Below are 21,406 nucleotides of genomic sequence, written 5' to 3' on the forward strand. Positions count from 1 at the left end.
TTAGTGTCAATGACCCCTCCTGATCTTCACTAGAGTTAGGGAGTCCATAGGGACTTCTTGTCAGTATTCAAGATTGAGAGGATCTGACAATTTTCCCAGGGAGATTCATTTGCAGGAAGTAAAGAAATGATTGATGAGTGGACATCATTTACTTAGATACTGACCACATCAGCCAGGAGATATTAGGAATATATCGGCGTCATTGTTTTCACCTTTCCCGCTAGCTTCCCAATTTATTATTAGTAGTAGAGAAAATGATTAACAAGCCTGAGTTGAATCAAAAGTAAACAAAGAAAGTAAGCAAACTTGTCTTGGGTAGCTTGTTATCAAGCTGCTGACTGACTAAACATGAATCTTTGGGTAGAAATAAAAAGGTTAGGGAATCTCAGTGGAATTCCACATCATTCCTTCACTTCCGTACCCATTCAATTATTTAACAAACATTTATTGAATCCCTACTATGTATCAGACATTTCTCCTTCTAGGTGAAGAGACAGCCATGCATTAAAAGGACACTGTCTCTGCCGTGATCAAGCTTATCTTCTAGTCAGGGGAGAACTTCTGTAAACTAGTCAACAGGTTAACAAGGTAACTTTAAGACATTTTAAATGCTTTATAAAGCAAAAATGAGTGAGGTGATGTGATAAGTAGCAGAATACTTTAGGGAAGGTAGCAGTTGAGAGGTTTCTGGAAAAATCAGGTAGAGTCAGACATGAGATGAATCAGAGTGAGAATTAGGATAATAGGAGGAAAAAAGAAAAATGAAATCTTGGGATGGCAAAGAGCTTGGCTTGTTTGAGGAATAGGGAGACCAATGAGGCCAAACTGAGTGGTCATGGGGTGATAAGGGAGAGTAATTTGAAATGAGGTCATAGAGGAAAAAATGGTTCATATGGAAACATGATTACAAGCAAAGGATAATGATGGCTTAGACTTAGGAAGGACTTGCAGGAAATTGAGAGCTGTAGATGAATTTGGGATAAGGTAGGAGGTATAAATTGGAGGTATAAAATTTAGAACCTGTGGTTAAATGGGATATAAATGTATAAGAAAAATAAATCAAGGATGAGTCTTGGGTTTCTGGCTTAAACACTGTGTATGATAAAGCCATTTACTGAAATTGGGAGACTTCATAATAAGCCAGTTTAGAGAGAGAAATTAAATTGAATATTAAAATTAAAATATACATTAAGGATCTAAATCGAAGTGTGAAGTAGGCAGTTGGAAATGCAAAACTCTACAGAGCTCAGCAAAGAGGCCACCAGCCTACAGCTTTTTTTCTAAAGGCAGAAATGGTCAAATTTAAGAATTGTAAGAATTTTAAGGCAGGAAAGGGATTGGGATTGAACGAGAACAGTTTGAGAGTGAATGGAATTAAAGAAGCGAATCAGGAACAGAGCTATGAAAACAAACATGCAGAGGTGAGCAGAGGGAGAGCCAGCTAAGCAAGTTGAAGTGAAGCTATCAGAAAGAGAAATTCCTGGAGACCATGAGGCCGTGGAAACCAGCCAAATATTCATTGACCCTGAGAGGTCATGGTAGATGAGCACCAAGAAGTGTGCACTGGATTTGGAAATACAATCGTTTTTGAGAACATAAGCTATACAGGAGTGGGTTGAAAGTGAAGAATATATGAGGAAATAAAGACAAGTGCAGATAGCATTTTATTTTATTTTATTTTATTTATTTTTTTTTTTTTAAAGATTTTATTTATTTATTTGACAGACAGAGATCACAAGCAGGCAGAGAGGCAGGCAGGCAGAGAGAGGAGGAAGCAGGCTCCCCGCTGAGCAGAGAGCCCGATGTGGGACTCGATCCCAGGACCCTGGGATCATGACCTGAGCTGAAGGCAGCGGCTTAACCCACTGAGCCACCCAGGCGCCCGCAGATAGCATTTTAAAGTTAGCTTTGGGGCACCTGGGTGGCTCAGTGGGTTAAGCCTCTGCCTTCGGCTCAGGTCATGATCTCAGGGTCCTGGGATCGAGCCCCACATCGGGCTCTCTGCTCAGCAGGGAGCCTGCTTCCTCCTCTCTCTCTGCCTGCCTCTCTGCCTGCTTGTGATCTCTGTCAAATAATTAAATAAAATTAAAAAAAAAATAAAGTTAGCTTCACTACATTTCACTGAAAGGGGGAAAGGAAAAATGAATTTTTTTTTTTTTTTAAAGATAAATGCTTGAGTGTGGTGGAAGTATGTTACAATTTTTTTGACCTTTCAGTAACAACTGAACCCTTTCATTTTTAGGGAATTCCTAAAATTCCTTAAATTATGAATTATGGCATTATGAATCTTGGTGGGAGGCAGAACCTGACTTCTGTTCTACAAGGCGGAAATGTCAGACACGCATTTTCCCAGCCTCCCTTTCAGGAAGGGTGCTGGCATGTGACACAGTCTTCACCAATCAGACAGACTCACTTGGATGGGAAGTCTGGAGCTAGGATGGAGGAAAGTGGGACTCGGGAGAGACATTTTCTGATGCAGCTGCGGTTGTGGTAGGCTTGAGTTTGCAGGGGCAATACTGCCTATGGTGCTTATGTCAGACTGCAGGATGGGGAAACCAACCGCAGTGTCCGACTAAAATCAGGTTAGTTGGTTTCTCCTGATGACAACTAACAAACCATTTGCAGAACATGTATGCTGATGGTGATGATCAGGAGAAGGAAACATCGATGATGCTGAAGAGAAAGTTACTGCCAAAAGGAATGTGTAGAAAGCAAGAGGGAGAGGATGCAAAGTATATCAATACCCAGGTGAAACAGTTACATACATAGGCAGATACTGAAGGACCTGAGTACCCACCAAAGGCTAAGGTACTCTAGGTAAGAAAGATAATCCCTTTCCTCTAAAAGTTAGAGTAGCGCTCCTCAGGAATTAATATGCAAACCAATCACCTGGGAACCTTGTAAAGAGGCAGATTCTGATTTAGTACAGGTAGGGTGACATCTGAACTTCGGCATTTCTTTTCTTTTTTTTTTTTTCCCAAAGATTTCATTTATTTGAAAGAGAGCATGAGTGGGTGGGAGGGGCAGAAAGAGAGGGAGGAGTAGGCTCTCCACCAAGCAGGGAGCCTGCCTCAGAGCCTCCTTCCCAGGGCTGGGGGATCATGACCTGAGCCTAAGGTAGGAACTTAAGCGTCTAAACCACTGAAACTCTGCATTTCTAATAAACTCCCAGGTGACGCTGATGGATGTTAAGCCACTGATGATAGGACATTTTGAGTAGTAAGGCTTTAGAGGATGTAGGTGATAAAAATGGAGCTTCAGATTCTCTGTGACTGAGAGAATGGTTACCATAGAAATATTAAGGAGTACGGGGAGAGAACAGATAAATTTGATCTGGGATTGAAGTTTGAGGGGCTGATGATATCTATCTGCAAATACTCGTGTAAGAGAGATTGCGATTTGGATGCTTGATATTTAGACTTGCCAGCCTGTGAAGACATGAGGTTTGGTTAGTAAATGAGAGTGAAATAAAGAAAGTTGTCTATACGTAGAAACTTGTGGAATATTTACTCCCTTTATTATTATTATTTTTTAAGATTTTACTTATTTATTTGACAGAGAGAGAGAGAGAGATCACAAGCAGGCAGAGAGGCAGAGAGAGAGGGGAAGCAGGCGCCTCGCTGAGCAGAAAGCCCGATGTGGGGCTTGATCCCAGCACCCTGAGATCATGACCCAAGCCGAAGGCAGAGGCTTAACCCACTGAGCCACCCAGGTGCCCCTATTTACTCCCTTTAAAGCATAAGTCAAGCAAGAAGGAGCCAAAGCCGTTACTGTAGTGTTTCCCACAATCTTAGAAGACAGGAAAGAATAAAAACCATGGACTAATAGGTTAACACCGAAACTGGATAAAATCTTAACATTTCTTTAAATATCAGACTTCAGAGTTTTAGGATTTAATTTCAAGGAATTATAGCAACTTCCAAAAAAAGGGCAATAAAAGAAATAAAATTATACATGAGTTTGTTTCAAACAAACTCGTAAGTGAAACCCAACTGCTAGGTCACCTAACAAACAAGCAAAATACCTATTTCCCCCTCCCCATACCAAAAACACATAAGCATTTTAGAAAGGGGGACAAGAAAATGAATCACTGAAAAAACCATGTTTTGAATTTACACTTTTAAGGAAAAGGCATAATGTGATTTGTTTATAAGAGTTTAGCTAATGAATTCACAAGAAGATGCTTTACGTCAAAGCTGCCATTTTCAGCATAATATGCACAAATGAGGAGAATGGTTTTGACATATTATCAATATTGTAGTCTTATCAAAAGCAACATGCTAGAATGCATTTGTCTAAAATGGCATTGCCTCCTAATACAATTTTGTTAAATCACAACACTCTAGGACTTAAACAGGTCCAAACTTAGAGATGGGCAAAGAGAAGCTCTTGACGGATAAAACCACTGAATTTTGTTCTGCTGATATTATGACCAGGCAGTGGGCACTGGACAAATTAAGATACACCTTTTTTTAAAGGCATACTCAATGGAGACCATTTTGCCTGTATAAGTTCTTCCAGTTGACTGAATTGTGCCCAGGTCCATTTACACAATAATGGTCATTGTTTAAATTGTATTTTACAAGGTTAGTGATTATTGTGTTTACATAGAAAACACTCCTATCTCAGGTCATTACCTGGATAATGGCTGTTATGATAATAAAAGATCCAAATTACTCCTTTGATGACAGACGATTTGGGTATAATATGAATGAGGTCATTGGATTATTCTCCTAACTTTGCTTTATTCTATGCTAGGGCGGGTGGGTCTGCCCCATAGGCCAGCCAGCTGTCTCACAAATAGAAGTCACTTCCTCAAAGGGCTACCTGTCATTCAGGGGCACAGAGAAGGCCTGCTCTCCAAAATAAAAATTCCCACTCATTGGTCAGCATCTACAGTCTTCCTCCTCCAGGCTTTGAATCTCGAAAAATCTCTCTTCTTGTAATCAAAGTCTTTAAACAAGTGGAAGTTTCTATGAGAGGACAAGGATGGACCAGCTGTTTTGCTATAGTGAGTCAAGAGTGATATGACAGAGGTGACCTTTTGATTAGAGAGCTAGTAGAGGTAAGGTTGTGGAGAAGTGTGCCAGTCGTTGGATTTTGGGCATCCTACTTCTGTGTCCTAGTTCCTCCTTGGGGTACAGGTAGCAGAAGGGTAGAGGTTGGAAACTTTTCAGCACAGAGGACAAAGTTAGAAATCTATTAAAAAGATTTAAGACTTCTGGCTCACCAGATAATAGTCAAGAACTGCAGTTCAAGTACTGGATTCAACAAATAGTTATAGGGTACTTTAAGTGGTACACATGGCTAGTGATTTTTAGCCATACCAAAATTTATAATCAAGACAGTGAAGTGGTTTTGTCTGTCACAAATACTTATTATGTAATTATTATCATCAATGTTGTTAGCCAATTCTTTTCATTTTGAGAAAAAAATATTTAAACATTTTTCCACTATTTCTAAGTTCACTGCCCACTTTTTTTTAACCTGAAATCCATTTCTATTTATGATTACATTTAAACAATTTAGAAATGGAAAATATGATGACCATTTTATTTAAAATGCATATAAGGCTAATTTTTTAAAAAATGAGGTGAGTTACTGTGCAATGCTAAATTATTTTTTTTGAATTTCATTATAAAGATACATTTGACCATGGTTAAGGACTGAATATATATCTTCCCCAAATTCATATATTTAAGCCCTAACCACCAATGTGAGGGTATTTGGAGGAGGGGTTTTGGGGAAGCAATTAGGATTATGAAGATGAATCCCCTTGCCCCATGACAGGACTGATGTCCTTTTAAGACAAAGAGACTAAAGTTTTCTCTGCCATATGAAGATGTAGCAAGAAGGCAGTTGTTTGAAAGCTACAAAGAGGGTCCTCACCAATAGCCGAGTCTACCCTCACCTTCTTTTTGTACTTCCCATTATTCACAACTGTGAGAAACAAGTGTCTGTTTAAGCCGCCCAGTCTACAGAATTTTGTTAGAGTAGCCCGAGCTAAGACAACCACCAATTAATAGAAAAGTACCCTTTTATTGAGAGGTAAGACAAGTGTATTTACAATATTCAATTGTTAGATCATATAATCTGACTGTGAGACTTTTTAAAGCAGCAATATTCCAGAAATTACAGTTTATAAGGGGAAAAGAAAAACATTGCAAGTATGTTTCTGTTACAGAAAATACATTTGAACAATGCCAGGTACACTTAAGGCTAAGTAGTATTAGACCTTTTCCTCCATCTTCATAGCAATAATCAAAGTATATTTTTGTCACAAAGACAGAAGGCTAACTTTGGAAAGAAAGAAACAATATAATGTACAGTGCTTTCTGTCAGAAGACTAGTATGTTTAAAAACAGAGCCTCATCAGTGGTTCTGAGAAGAAATATACAATGCTGCCAAGCAGCCCCAAACTCACATTTGAAATTAACTGTGGACTCTTTGAAAACTGAAAACTGCTCTAGCCTCTCAATCTTACTAAGGACTGGGAGATTATCAAATCCTTTACACAACTTCTAATAACAATTCTGAAGTAAGATTTTGAAAAAGAGATCTGTTACAGTGCAAAGAACATTTGGATAGAAATTCATGTCTACAAAGGAGTTAAATAATATAGATGTTCCTTACATTAACAGATACAGTTCTTGTTCTAAAAAGTAGAATTATCTAGCCACTGAAAATAATATGGATCGGTCAAAAATATGTATAAGAGTCCTACAGGGCTCTTATATAAGTCGTATAAGGGCAACTTGTATAAGTCGATCCCCAAAATATGTATATACTTGACACTCTTCAAATGAGGATATTACTTTTTTGAAGAACATTAGACACAACACTAGATCTCTTATTATTCCATGAACTATTGAGGTAGGAGTCTCATTTCATCAATATCATCTAGTTTCACAGATTATGTCATAAGTCAAATGCCAGTACCAAAAGGCAGTAATCCACAAGACTGAACCATTGAACTATATACCAAGTCTTTTCTTCTTTAGACCAGCAAGGATGGGTGTTCTCTCTGCATCAAGATTTAACTAAAAACATAAGCTGATATATTTTGTAGACATGTTTGTAAATAAAAATCACAAATTTCAGTTATGATTTTGTACGTTAAAAAGCTATGCAACTGTTAAAAAAAAGTAAATAGTGCAATCATTAGTGGTAAAACAAGTAGTACTATAACTGTTGAAACGTGTTCTTACATCTACCAGAAAAGCAGCCACCTCAGAAAACTAATGAAGAAATGGCCACTGTTTCTTTCTGCCAGACAAGCATCAATGGTAGAAAAAAACAACACATTTTTTAGTGTCATGTTTTTAAGAAATTATAGTCTGTTTAATTATAGTAAACTAACTTTAGCATGTGGATTCAGATATTTTCTCCATGAACTCAAGACAAAGAGTGATCTTATGAAGGATTCATCATGAATATTGATTTTGATGTTAGGAAAAAGCTAAAAATAAAGGAAAACTCAGCTTTATATGGAAAGCTCTTAACAAATGTAAATTTAACCTTTTAACATGTTACATCTTAAATATTATCAATAGTTACTTAATTTATGAAAAGGAAAATGATAAAATCACTACAAAAGTAAAAAAAAAAAAAACCAACAAAACACAAAAAAGAAAAACTACACCATGACGGAAAAATCCATTTGGCTTGCATCATTTGGTATCTTAAATAAAGGACTATTCAATGAAAAAAGGTATGTAACAGACTACTTAATGGTTTTTGTTAGATGCTTACATGTAATGAAGGATACAGATAATTAGGTCAGACTCTCAAGAAGTATGAGTAGTTCTGGAGTGTTTAGTTATAAAGAATGACCTTTGCATATTCTGTCAGTGAATATCTAGTTCAGATTTTCATCTGGCTTTAAAATATTAAGAATCAGAAGAACCACAAATGTTTTATTTTAACCATATGTTTACAAAAAAAAGTGATTAATACATCAAAACTGGGTTTTCCTTAGTTTTAATACATTAAATGACATAATCCAATCTAACTCATGCATCACTTTCAGACACACAGTGCAACTGGAAATACTTTTGCCACTCCAGTGGATATTTCTAAAAAGCAAATGCCTATGGGTGCTCTTGCGCCTTCAAAAGAAGAAGAAAAGAAACAGGCCCCACAGTTCTCCAAGGATGGCTGTGTTTCGCATATTGTGGATAAACAATAAAAATCGCCTTCCAGAGTTTCAATAAGTATTGTAACATAGATTCATCTCCTTTAGTTTGCTTGCTGACTTCTTAGCTCACTTGATTAGAAGCCTGTTCTCATGGCCTCTTTATTAACTGCTATTGGTACTCTGTAGACTACACGTTTTAAACTTCTGTAAAGAACATTACAAGCTATTTCATGTAATTTAATTTTGTGCTGAATATTCTTCAAAGGATTTTATAAATAATACAATATTTTAAATGAGTCTTCAATTCACTTGTTGTTATACCATATTGTTGCTTTCTCCAACTTTATCTACAAACTGAAAGGAGAAGAAAAACAGGTAATTAAAAGAAAACCCACAGCATTATGAAAACATTGTATCAACATTTTTAATGTTGATTAAAATACCCAGCTATATAAGATTCGTGGAAATTTAAGGTGTGACTGACAATGGTTATCCAGTACTACTCACCACAATCTCCTGACACGTAAATGTGTATAAAAAAATTTTCTTTGCTAAGATTGTTTTTGCATGACATGTTATGCATATGACTTTAAGGGTACAACACGAGAAATGCAACACAATGAATAAAAAAATTGGATAAAATGAAGTTAACATTGCTAGCTTAACAAAAAAAAAAAAAAAAAAAAAGCTGAAATGTCAGCCATTCATGCATTAATGAACCCAATAAGATATTTCAACTGACCATTACTGAGGATCTCTTCTGGGCCTATGTAGTCTTTGAACAAACAGATTTAACTCCATTAAGTTCAGTAATTAACAACATCTATTGACTAAAAATACTTTAAATGTGTATTCTGGACTTCAGACTAAAAGTGGCAATGACATTAAAAACAGATGTAATGAGGCAAGCACAAGTTTATAGTTATTGAATATAAATTTTAACACACGTTAATGTAAGTGGTTATTTACTTTGGCTACTCCACCCCAAATGTAAAGCAACTGGGCCTTCTTCAGCATTCCAGATGGTGATGCAAATATTAAAACAAAATAATTAGTGGAGACATATTAAAAGTTATGTAACCCAAGTGGTCATAATACTATCAAAATCTAGCAATCATTTAACCTTTCCTTTCATTTCACTATTCACATTTTTACTGAACCATTTATTATAATGAAGTAATGATAATAGGAAACACAATTTATAGTACTGGCTGTCCATTTACGCAAATACTGAAGAATCCTTAAATTAAGAATGTGAATAATGTTTACAACTGTATAATTAGAAGTTTCAATAAATTCAAAAGCCATTGTAAAAATTCAAAAGTAAAATTCGTAAGTAAAAACAACATGACTACAGTATGAGTTTGGAGATTAATGTAAATGAGATCTGGACATAACCCCCTATCAGCCCAAATTCCAACATTTTATATCATTATAAATACGTAATTGGCACGTCAAAACTAAAAGCTGCTTTGAAAGTACTATGGATTCATTAGGATTTTAAAGGAAATTTAGGAGGAGAGAAAGCAAAACATTCTCTCCCCAAAGGTAACTTCAAATATCTAGGTTGTCTAGGCTATAAGATTCTGACTGAGAAAATTGACTTGAGGTTGGAAATGAGATTTTGTCTTACAGCAAAACCCATTCTTCAGTGGGTAAGAGATCCTTTAGCTCTCTGAGAAACCAGTTAATGCTACGGATTATCTCTCTACAAACATCTACAAACGTCTGTAAACAACTTTAGGAAGTTGATGGCCCATCTTGAAGGAACAGATTTGTGAGATCATTCAAACTGTGGAGAGAGCTGGAAACAGAATTTTATCATCTGACTTCCAGTATGATTGTGATTGATTTTATTGTCTTAATGCACACTATCTGGTGATACAGTCTAAGAAAGAAAATCTTATTAGAAATAATGACATCCTGGGGTGCCTGGGTGGTTCAGTGGGTTAAGCCTCTGCCATCAGCTCAGGTCATGATTTCAGGGTCCTAGGATCGAGCTCTACATCAGGCTCTCTGCTGAGCAGGGAGCCTGTTTCCCTCTCTCTCTCTGCCTGCCTCTCTGCCTACTTGTGATTTCTTGTCTGTCAAATAAATAAATAAAATCTTAAAAAAAAAAAAAAGAAAAAAGAAATAATGATGTCCTTTTTACATAATGACTTCTAAGATTAGAAATCATATAAAAGTTAATTGTAAAGAACCTTGAACTCTCAAAGAGAAAGGTGGCATAGCATATCATTCTGAGTTACATTTTAAAAAATCAAGAATATTAAAAATGGACATAGTGAAACAAAATTTCAGGTTTTTTACAGTTAGCAATGATTATTTTCTCTGATATTCATGGTAACCATGATCTATGGTGATGTAACAATTTATATAATAATAAAAAACTTATCAATCAGGTATTGATTATTGTAATCCTTGAGGAGCATCAAAGAGTACTATTTTGATGGTTTACAAATTTTATTTCTAATACATGATAACTTACTGATCTAATTCCAGGTAAATTCAAGAGGGATCCAAGGACTGGCACTCTTCTAATAAAGCCAATGACCACAGGAAAAAAGCCCCTAGGAAAAAGGAAAAAATGGTTCTCAGAACTTACAGATTCTTATTACCAAAATCAACTGTTAACCAAGTAAAAAGAAAAGATCTAGTTAAACTTTTGAACGTTCTGGAGATTTCAAATTTCAAATGTTACCTGTAGTGGTAATGTTTCTTACCTCTCCCTGGATTTCATTTCTTTATTATACTTCTACAGTATTGTGCTTATACATCTATAACACATTACTACTATACCCTCCTGGTCTCTTTATAGTCTATTTCCCATTATAGAAATGAGACATTCTCTAAAGCAGATTTGATACTTACTTTGGTTTTATACCTCCCGTGAATGACACAGTATTTGGCAGATAGAAGACAAAGGATATATGTGTCTTGAATAAATAATTAAACCAACCTTATTTAAAAGGTATTTTCTCACATAGAATACTGTTGTTTATTCACTTAGTAACTAGCATTTGTAAAACACTGATCAAAATCTACCATACCGTGTTTGGTACAAAATTTTCTAATATGTGTATGTACTAAAAGAATTGTCATCCAGTGGCAGTAACTATGCAGTATCAGGTTCTATGAATTAAAATACTGTATGTATGTATGTATCACTGTTTCCTTACTAAAAATAACAAAGTGCCTTAAATGCAAAGTGCCTTCAATAGAAAGATAATGCTTTAAATTCCCAATAAAAACCAATTTTATCATGTTGAAAATACAAGACAGTGACCCTACTGGCAATCATCTACATTTAATAAACATTTTTATAGTTGACTGAATTATCTAATAAGAGATTCAATAAAAGATTCAATGTAAAAAAAATCCATTTGAGATTATGGTCTTTGTACTCAGCTGATGCAAATGTCTAGGTTTTTATAATAATTAATTATCTGGCCTACTAGTTTATTGAAAGAGAAAAAGTAAAATAAAATAATTGCCTTACCTGAACAAGAGAAAGAATCCATAGATTTCAAAGATCATGCCTATCAAAGGCCAACCAATAAGGACTACAAATACTCCACCCAGGAAAAATCCTGTAGCTTTCATTTTATGTTTTTGGAAGAAGAATCTGAATGTTCTTTCTAAACCAATGACAAAAGCCAAGCCAGCTACAAATAAAACCTAGAAGAGAAAGAAGATGCAAGATAGAAAAAGTAGTCAAACATACCGCATAAATTTGCAAAGCAAGGTCAAAGCTAAATATAATAAAAAGCAGCACATCTGGCTCTCAATGGGGGCAACTGGCTGGAGGAAACTATGATGCACACCAAGAGGCAGAATCAAGGAGTGGGCTAAGCACGGGAAAGCTGGAGTTGGATTCCACTCTTCTCAGTCCTCTTCTATCTTGATTAAATGGAGAAAAAGAGTATCAAAGAAAGATCAGATGTTACCAAAAGGCAGATGTATATGCAGTGTTTTCCCAGGTAAGTGAGATGGAGAGGGCTTTAGTTAAGCTGAGGAGTGGCAGAGCAAAAGAGGAAGGCGGCCCATAAACATGTCACCCGGAAATACACTTCACCATGGGCTTCAGGAGTTCCTATGGATGGGAGAAATACTGACATGGCCAAGCTGATAGAGGAAACCATGCAAAGCCAGGAAGAAGATTTAGTCTTACTTATTTCAGAATCTATGGTGGCAGCAGAAATAAAAATAAAGTTGTATGTTCTCAAATATACACATATTTTGTATGTTTTCAGATAGCGTGCAAAAAATGGTCATCTATTAAAAGCTTGCTTTTCCCCCAGGTTTTAATCCTAATACTTGCCTTTGTAACTATCTTTAATGTTTGAGCCTAAACAGTTAAGCTTCATATTCTCAGAGAGCAATGGCGCTTATATTATTAACTAAAACATCAATTTGGAATAGTTTTGTTAACCTTATATTTTCTAATTTTCAATTAAAAGCTCTATAATAATGTATACTTCGAAGATATTTAACACTATTCAGTAACTTTGTTGTCTTCTTAAAAGGATTATGATTTATTTCCAGAACTCCTGCACAACCTTCACACATAGACAACAAAGTACATATTCCAAATAAACAATAAACATACTTTTCTCAGCAAATCGACTCTTAATATACAGATATATTAAGAGGTTTAAATGGTTTTTAAAAATCCATTTATTTTATGCTACTGAACCAAATGTTTCACGTCATATGTTCTAAGTTAGACATATTAATAAATTTACCAAGACATGGGGGATACCAAGTCATCTACTTTGAACTCTTAACTAAAGGCAGCCTTGATTTAATCTATTGTGTATTACATATCAAACACTCAACAGGGTAGTCATTCAGAAACCTCTTTAAAAATGAAATCTTGGGGCGCCTGGGTGGCTCAGTGGGTTAAAGCCTCTGCCTTCGGCTCAGGTCATGATCCCAGGGTCCTGGGATCGAGCCCCGCATCAGGCTCTCTGATCAGCAGGGAGCCTGCTTCCTCTTCTCCCTCTGCCTGCTTCTCTGCCTACTTGTAATCTCTGTCTGTCAAATAAATAAATAAAATCTTTAAAAAAAAAAATGAAATCTTGCCATTTGCGACAACGTGGATGGAACTAGAGGTATTATGCTTAGTGAAATAAGTCAATTGGAGAAAGATAACTATCATATGATCTCCCTGATATGAGGAAGTGGAGATGCAAGGTGGGGGGTTTGTGGGGGGAGGAAGGGAGGGAGACAAACGATGAGAGACTCTTAATCTCACAAAACAAATGGAGGGTTGCCAGGGGAAGGGGGGTAGGGAGAGGGTGGTGGGGTTATGGACATTGGGGAGGGTACCTGTACCCCTGGGTCTAATAATACATTATATGTTTATAAAAAAATAAATGAAAAAAAAAAACCTCTTTAAGTGTTTACCTTTTATTTAAACAGGTTTTGTTTGTTTTGTTTTTACAGATTTTATTTATATGACACACAGAGAGAGAGCACAAGCAGGGGGAGGAACAGGCAGAGTGAGAGGGAGAAGCATGCTTCCCACTGAGCAGGGAGCCCCTGATGTGGGCTCCATTCCAGGAACCTGAGACAATGACCTGAACCAAAGGCAGGTGTTTAATCAACTTAGCCACCCAGGCCGAAATAGGTTTTATTACTAATGTAAACAGAGAAGACAACAGGAATCTTTACATGAGTAACAGTGAATTATTTCCCCCCAAATTTAACAGCAGGCAATAATTCATTTGTAATTCAAGTTTCCTTATGACTTCAGTTAAAATATATGTTGAAAAACTCACATTTCCAATAGCCAGTAGAGCTTTGTCAAAAAAGAGAATCATTCCAAAGAACAGGAAAAACACTCCAAATCCTGTTAATCCCATTCCAATTTCTGCAATATAAGTTATATAGTTAAGGGCAGAGAAAAATATAAGTTACGTTAAGATCCCCGTAAACTAAGAAAATTTCTTAGTTTTTCTTTTGGCTGATATAAGAAAGTAGGTCTCAGCATTGCAGGTTAACTTTATGACATTCATTAAGATCTATACTAGATTAAACTAATAGCAGCAAATAACCTCAACATTTAAGATATAAATGGAAATCTCTAATCCTTATATGATAAATAGCACTTCTCATAAACATATGCATGACAGAGAAAGATCATCAGGATTCTAAACCTTTGATTATATACTTTTTCCCTCCCAAGAACCCCTCTGGCATCAAACAGAACTATATGGGTTTTCTTTTACTATTTATCTCCTTTCATATTCTAGGACAATTATTTATACAATATCTACAGTTACCTCCATCCCCTCTTAAATTAAGACCTTCTTTAACCTAGTAGAAATGCTATCATAGGTCAGCACAATATACTTCACTCCACGACATACTGCTTCTCACAAGGGCAGTATTTTGAGAAGCACATCATTGTCTCCTCAATAGTTAATTTTCAGGAGGTTAGGCGTCAATTTTAACTTCTTGATGATATGTTTTTATCATCTATAAATTATCTAACCCATGAATCCATTCACACAATTAGTGTCTAAGTACTAATATCAGCTCTCCAAACGTTTCAAAGAACAGTTTTACTTAATATGAATGTGCTGGGGTTTTATTCTTTTCATTCAAAAACAAAGAATCAACTCCTAGATGCCAGCATCTCTTCTAGGTATGGAGCATATAGCAGTGATCGAAGTGTAAGCATTGAAGTTTATGTTCATCCATATATAAAACCAATGATTTTATTACCTTTACATTCTCTTGGTCTTATCTTTTTATTCTGAGGATTCTTAACTTTCTAGGATTACAGTTGTCCTTTTCTGTTAATGCTAAAAGCCTAAGCCACTAAGTCACTTCTTTGATCATTTTAGTTTTGCTTTCAGGAAATACTTACCAAATCTTATTTTACCCAGAAACATACTATCTACATGAAATAATGAAACAGAGCAGAAACTATCATATTTTTAGAAACCCAATTTTAAATACACTATTTATGATTTCTGATCTGTTACTTAACTTTTTGGCCTTGGCTTCAGAAAGCCAAAATCTAGGTCAAAGCTACTCAAAAAAATTTTTAAGCTGTGTAAAATGTCCCTGTAAAATAACAGAGTTGAACACTTCTGTCATTTATTTTTCTACATCCCTGAACTCCTCAATTTATAGTTAACTACTGCCTTCCATTCCAACAACCTTTCCCCCCAAAGTTAGCCTAAAAGAATTCAGGTACTGGTATATAAATATATATATTTATATATAAATATAAATATTGTAAGTGTATTCAACAGACAAAGATAAGTGTATCCAACAGACAAAATCCTACGAAAATGTGAGGCTAATGCTTCCATGCTTAAATCCCTTAAAAGAACTGACCAAAATGACTGTTGAGCTGTCATAGTTTCCTGGAAGAAAATATGGACAAAAGAACACGTAAAATTCCACTGTATAACTATTTAGTGGTTAGGATTTAGTCACTGGCAGTTCAGTGATTTAAATAGGACTAATTTCTACCTTTTCATAAATTATCCTAATGATTACATAAAAATTTTGAGTTGTTTGGTTTTTTTTTCAAGAGTTTATTTATTTTAGAGAGAGAGGGAGGGAGACAGCTTGGATGGGAGGAGGGGCAGAGGGAGAGGCAAAGAATCTCACACAGGCTCTGTGCTGAGTGGGGAGCCTGACGAAGTGCTCAATCTCATGACCCTGAGATCATGACGTGAGCTGAAATCAAGAATTGGATGCTTAAGGGACTGGGCCATGCAGGCACCCCCAAATTTTTGAGATATTTGTTATCAGACAGGAAATTATATGTTAGTACACCTGCTATGTACTGAGGATTTGCCATGAATCATCCATGATGGGGCACTTTACATACCTTCTATTACTTAACCCTTCCCATACTACTGCAAGGTGGGTGAGATTACATCCTTTTAGAAATGGAGGAAACTGAGGTTTGGAGAAACAGCTTTGTTTGCCCAGAGTCACACTTCTGGTTGAGAATTTGAACTCAGTCCCTATGCTGAACTATTACATCATACTGCTTCCTACAGGATTTTTTTTTTTTTTCAGGTTAAATATGTTTGATTAAATGAAACTCAAGGGCACTGGAGCATACTGGACATCTGGGGGAAGCACCCTTAGATGATTCAAGTTTAATAGGATTAGTTGTTATCTAACAACTAAGTAGGTATTAGTAGAAGTATTAAAAATTGACTGGAGTGAAAAAAACACTATCTGGATATGGTTTCACATTCACTGAAATGTTTATACAAATATGTTGCAATTCCTTTAACAAAGTTGTGAGGTGAAAAGTAGCACCAGCCCCATAGTTCACAGACTCAGAGATTTGTAACTTATCCTTGCTCATAAAATCAGCAAATGTATGTACGTGTATGCATGGTGGGGGACGGCACAGTGGCTGGGCAGGAAGAGTGGTGGCTGTGGGGAGTCAGGCTAGAATTCAAGCTCAGTTTTTGGACTGCACAGCTTACAACTGTAACATGGGGACCAAAACATTTGTACTATTTCATCCTGTGTAAGCCCAGGAGGAGACAGTTGCCTATAACATATTTGCCAGAACTCGCACTGGCATGATGTTGCCAAGTATTTCCTGGCCTAAGGGGGTCAAAAGTCTCTAACTGGACTCACTGTGCCCTTTCTCATCTCCCGAATTCCCTTTTCCCTGTCTATGCATTCATAAGCAAAGCCCTACACAGAGTTGCCTGCTCACCACCAGAATCATACCCAGTAAAATAAATTTATTTTTCTCTGGTGCAATTATCAAACCTGCATTCCTTTTGTCTATTTGTGAGAACTTTTTACTTAAAAGAACAATTTGCTAAAAGCAGTTTAATACAATTTATCTAAAATGAAAGAAAAAAAAACCTTTTTGTGGAAATTTTACAAGGAAAGATGCTTAATCCAAAAGCAATGACTGTTAGCATTTTGATATCTTAGTTGAAAATTTTAATATTAGCTTTTTCTTTCCTACTATGTGTTTTAAAAAATAAAAAATTTCATAATAAACAACTAGACTGAATATCAACCAAGCTGAACAACTCAACTGAACATCATGATAAAATTCCAAGCAATGTGACATAATGAAGTAAAGATCTACAGGCAGCATGGGAACTAACTTACTCTGTCCCCCTCAATAAATCTTGTGTTTTTATGAAGTGGGGGGGGGGTGGGAGAGTGTTATTACAGAGTCCCTTAAAACAATTATGAATTGCTTTTTTTTCTGTTCAGTGCTTGGTCACTCTCTTCCAGAATCAGAATCCCAGAATAATCTTGGTAAATCACTTGAATGATGGTCAGTTTCTGCAGTGAAACACACACACACACACACACACACGCAGCATTTGAAATCCAAAGAGCTTTTGGTTCACTAACCATTTTGTGTTCCAATCCACTGTCCTACCAAAACATTTGGCAAATGAGCAACAAAGAATATAATTTCATCTTCTTCATCGATTTAATGAAGGAGGATGCTCCCTATTCTGCCCACATTCCAATCCATTCCCTTTGTTCTGGATTTTGGAAGAATGTAAATCAGGCACTTGTCCCTATAAGAAGTCTTCAACAGAAGAAAATCTCTATGCAAAGGATACATAGTTCATATTTTATCTATGTAATAATCAGACTCAGAAAGGAGAAGTAATAATACTTCACTGATAGGTAAGCTGTGTAAAGATTAAGTACTTTCTCTAATTATTAGAATTAGAAATAAGTTTTAGCAATTTATGTATACAATTCTAATTTTCTTGGACAACCTAATTTTAAATTTGGGTTTTAATCAAGAGAAATAGGATGCTATCACAAAGACAATAGATTCTGAATTTCCTATATAATCTATCAAAAAAAATCAATGCATAATTTTATAGATAAATACCTAATGTTGTATCTATTTTTGCATGAAAGACCCACAGTATTCTAAGACAGATCTCAAATAAAGTTTATACCCAGTTTTCTTAGATGCTAGTAGGGTACAGTGGACACAAAGGTTTCTGAGCCAGCAGACCTGGGTTCAAGTTTTCTTTCTGTCATTTTCCTTATGACCATACAATGAATTTCTTTTGAGCCTCTTCTAATGTATAAAAGAGCTATACTCCTCCCTGCCTTATAGGGCTGTTATAAAAAAGTAATGATTTATATTGAAAGCACTTGGTAAAATGAAAGACGTTGCCTTCATACAATTGCTAGTTCCTATTATAACAGTAAAAGAAAGAAAGAAAGAAAGGGACTTTGAGTTTTCTTTTCTTTCTTTTTTTTTTTTTTTTAAAGATTTTTATTTATTTGACAGACAGATCACAAGTAGGCAGAGAGGCAGGCAGAGAGAGAGAGGAGGAGGAGGCAGGCTCCCTGCTGAGCAGAGAGCCTGATGTGAGGCTTAATCCCAGGACCCTGGGATCATGACCTGAGCCGAAGGCAGAGGCTTTAACCACTAAGCCACCCAGGTGCCCCGGGACTTTGTGTTTTCTGATCAGAACAGGCCAACAGACCAAAACAGGTACCCTTCCTGGGCCAGTGCAGGTAGCTCCAAAGTGCAGACCCATCCAACCACAGGAATGAGAAGAGCCTGACTGAGTTGGTAGTGTATATGAGACCTGAGAAGTTCTGTCAAGTTCAAGTCAGCCATGACTTCTATACAAACCTTAAGGCTCCACTTTAAAGTAGGGCATTTACAATGAAATTCTATTTATTTATTTAAAAAAAGATTTTATTTATTTACTTGACAGACAGAGATCACAAGTAGGCAGAGAGGCAGGCAGAGAAACAGAAGGAAGCAGGCTCTCCGCGGAGCAGAGAGCCTGATGTGATGCCGGGCTTGATCCCAGGATCCTGGGATCATGACCTGAGCCGAAGGCAGAGGCTTTAACCCACTGAACCACCCGGGCGCCCCTGAAATTCTATTTTTTTTTTTTTTTTAAGATTTTATTTATTTGTCAGAGAGAGAGAGAGAGGAGCGAGAGTGAGCACAAGCAGACAGTGGTAGGCAGAGGCAGAAGGAGAAGCAGGCTCCCTGCTGAGCAAGGAGCCCGATGCGGGACTCGATCCCCGGACGCTGGGATCTGAGCCGAAGGCAGCCGCTTAACCAGCTGAGCCACCCAGGCGTTCCTGAAATTCTATTTTTTAACAGACTATTTATTTCTTAAAATCTTGAAAATCAAACTAAGTTAAGCCGAATAAGAAATGAAGATCATAGCAGATAAAGCAATGTGAGACAAAAAGACTATCACGATCATTAAAAGATAGGACCCACACGGTTGGGCAGATATGTAAATACGAAAATGATTAAGGTTGACACAAGGGTAGAAATAAGACTGTTATAACGAAAGAAACGGAAACATACAACGCTAAGAGACATAAGCTAGGCCTTGAGAACTCTGTGGTAGGCAGAAAGAGATGCTAAAATAATAAAACAAGATACACAATATTAAGAAAAGAAATCGTTTCACTGAACACAAGGTGGCTTTTTTACTACTGTGGAAACATTAGGTGGTAGAAGGGTGAAGTCGTTTCAAGGAATCTTTGGAAGGTCGCTCCCAGAGGTGGCAAAAGGCGAAATACTCGAAATATTTAAGTGTAACCATATATATATGTATACATATGTATATGGTTATGTATATCTGTATGTATTTAAAAGACCCAAACCCATACTAGGTGACACTTAAAATACCGCCTCCCGAACAACCGGCCAGTAGAGGACCCCCAGCCTGTCATGTGCACAAATATTCCCAAGTGTGAACCACGGGCACCGCGCATCAAACTTTCTCTTGTGACCACCTGCAGGAACAAAGCCCCCATCTCACTGGGAGTGAGAACAGCGGGACCCTGGTGCAAGGCTCAGCAAAGACTTCCCCCTCCCCAGATCCCCTCCCACGTCGGCCACTGCAAATCCAGCTCCCGTCCCCTCAAGGCAGTCCTCCTGGTCCCGCATCCCTTGCTCAGTCCCGCAGGCCGCCGCCCCCAACGCCGAGCTTCATTCATTGACCTGGAGAGAGGGGCGGGGGGAGACGAGCTCAAGGAACCGGTATAAGAGGATCGGGGACAAGTCCTTACTCTGGGTGTCTGTTAAGGAGATCATGGCTGCGGCAGTGAGGGCAGCGGCTACCGGACCTCCGGGCGCCCAGGGCGTGAAGCAAAGTCGGGAGAAGAGAAGCCGGGAAACAGCCCAGGGCAGAGCCGCCACGTCTTCCGGAAACACGCAGCCTCCCCCACCCCAGCTCCAAGACCGCTTCCCATTGGCTAAGCCCGCCCCCAAAGTGAACCAATAATCCGTAGTCTTGTTCGATGACGCAGCCAGTGGTTGCACCTCTTCACCAATTAGAGAAGGGTGCCACTTGTTATTGGTTGAGGAAACCTAACCGGAAGGGCGGGTGCTCGCAGCTGGAGGAAAAGGAAAGGCTGGTGGCGGGAAGTTTTCACGCGAGTGCGGCTGAAATCGGTAAGTAGTGGTGTGGAGGGCCGGCACTTTGAGGTCGGAGAGCGAGGCGGCTGGGCTGGGTGGAGTGAAGGGGTCCTTTAACCCCTGGGGAGAAGTTCGGGGTAAATCTGCTCGGAGAGGGCTCATTTTGCCTTTCCCTCAAAGAGGGAAAGGTGTGTCGCGGTCACTTCCGTTCTCTGATACTTCGGTAGGAGAGAGACGGGCGGGGACCTCGCCGGTCTCTGATGGAACTTGGTCCTTGAGGGGTGCGTCGGACTGCCCCCCCCCCCCAAATCTCTGGCTTTGTCCACGCAGGAAGCTAGGTAACCGGAGTCTGTATACGGGCAGCACCACCGGGGGACGCACGAGCACAGGGGAGCTGTTGTTTCCTAAAGGCCGGTGCTGGGGAGAGGGGGGCGGGCGTCTGCTCTAGCCTGTGGTTCCTCAGCGGTGTTTGCTCCAGGCCCGATGACCGGCTGTGACCCCGCGAAGTATTTACTGTGGTGCTGTCGGGAGTTCGGAAGTAGCAGACGGAACACCAGTGGGTCCCTGAAGTGGTCATTAGTAAACGTCTGTTGTGCACCCACCACAGAACAGCTGGGGAACCGGGAGCGCTCAAGCCAAAACGGGAAGGAGGATCAGGGGTATGTTGTTGCCAAGCAGCTTAGAGAGTAAGCAGTCTCCGCGGGGATTAGGATAGGAACATTTCCCGAGGTGACAGGGAATTGGTTAGTGGTTACTCATATCAACCTTGGGAAACGGTTTTTGCTTGTGTTTTCCAACGGTATAAACAAGTAATTGTCTAGCTGAAGATAGTCTTAGAAAATAAGCTCACTCGAGCTTTGTATGACCAAACTGGTTTT

At 38.0% G+C, this 21,406-nt stretch overlaps 2 protein-coding genes across 2 annotated transcripts in view; one reads left to right on the forward strand and one right to left on the reverse strand.

Annotated features, from left to right (window-relative positions):
* Positions 1–6,019: 6,019 nt before the first annotated feature.
* GOLT1B (golgi transport 1B) lies at positions 6,020–20,690 on the reverse strand. The gene is made up of 6 exons (XM_044226365.1): positions 20,486–20,690; positions 20,180–20,434; positions 13,921–14,012; positions 11,637–11,815; positions 10,626–10,707; positions 6,020–8,491 (listed from the first exon to the last, which is right to left on the reverse strand). The coding sequence occupies exons 1-6, from the start codon at positions 20,688–20,690 to the stop codon at positions 8,453–8,455; spliced, it is 852 nt and encodes a 283-aa protein (XP_044082300.1). The 3' UTR covers positions 6,020–8,452.
* The window catches only part of RECQL (RecQ like helicase), a 56,844-nt gene continuing 55,925 nt past the window's right edge, over positions 20,488–21,406 (forward strand). Inside the window, exon 1 of the mRNA XM_044229292.1 lies at positions 20,488–20,564. The gene's annotated coding sequence lies outside the window, so the exon portion shown is untranslated. The remainder of the gene's footprint in view (positions 20,565–21,406) is intronic.

This window comes from Neovison vison, chromosome 12, assembly GCF_020171115.1.
Source record: "Neovison vison isolate M4711 chromosome 12, ASM_NN_V1, whole genome shotgun sequence".
NCBI lineage: Eukaryota > Metazoa > Chordata > Mammalia > Carnivora > Mustelidae > Neogale > Neogale vison.

What these genes read in the sequence shown, in the direction of transcription:
- GOLT1B (XM_044226365.1), bottom strand. Translation starts at nt 20,690, where the DNA reads ATGAGCCCTCTCCGAGCAGATTTACCCCGAACTTCTCCCCAGGGGTTA. An exon ending in CTCTACTGGCTATTGGAAAT is followed by an intron (nt 11,816 to 13,920) that starts GTGAGTTTTTCA and finishes TTTCTCTTCTAG; the next exon opens with GTTTTATTTGTAGCTGGCTT. An exon ending in ATTTACCTGGAATTAGATCA is followed by an intron (nt 8,492 to 10,625) that starts GTAAGTTATCAT and finishes TTCTCCTTTCAG; the next exon opens with TTTGTAGATAAAGTTGGAGA.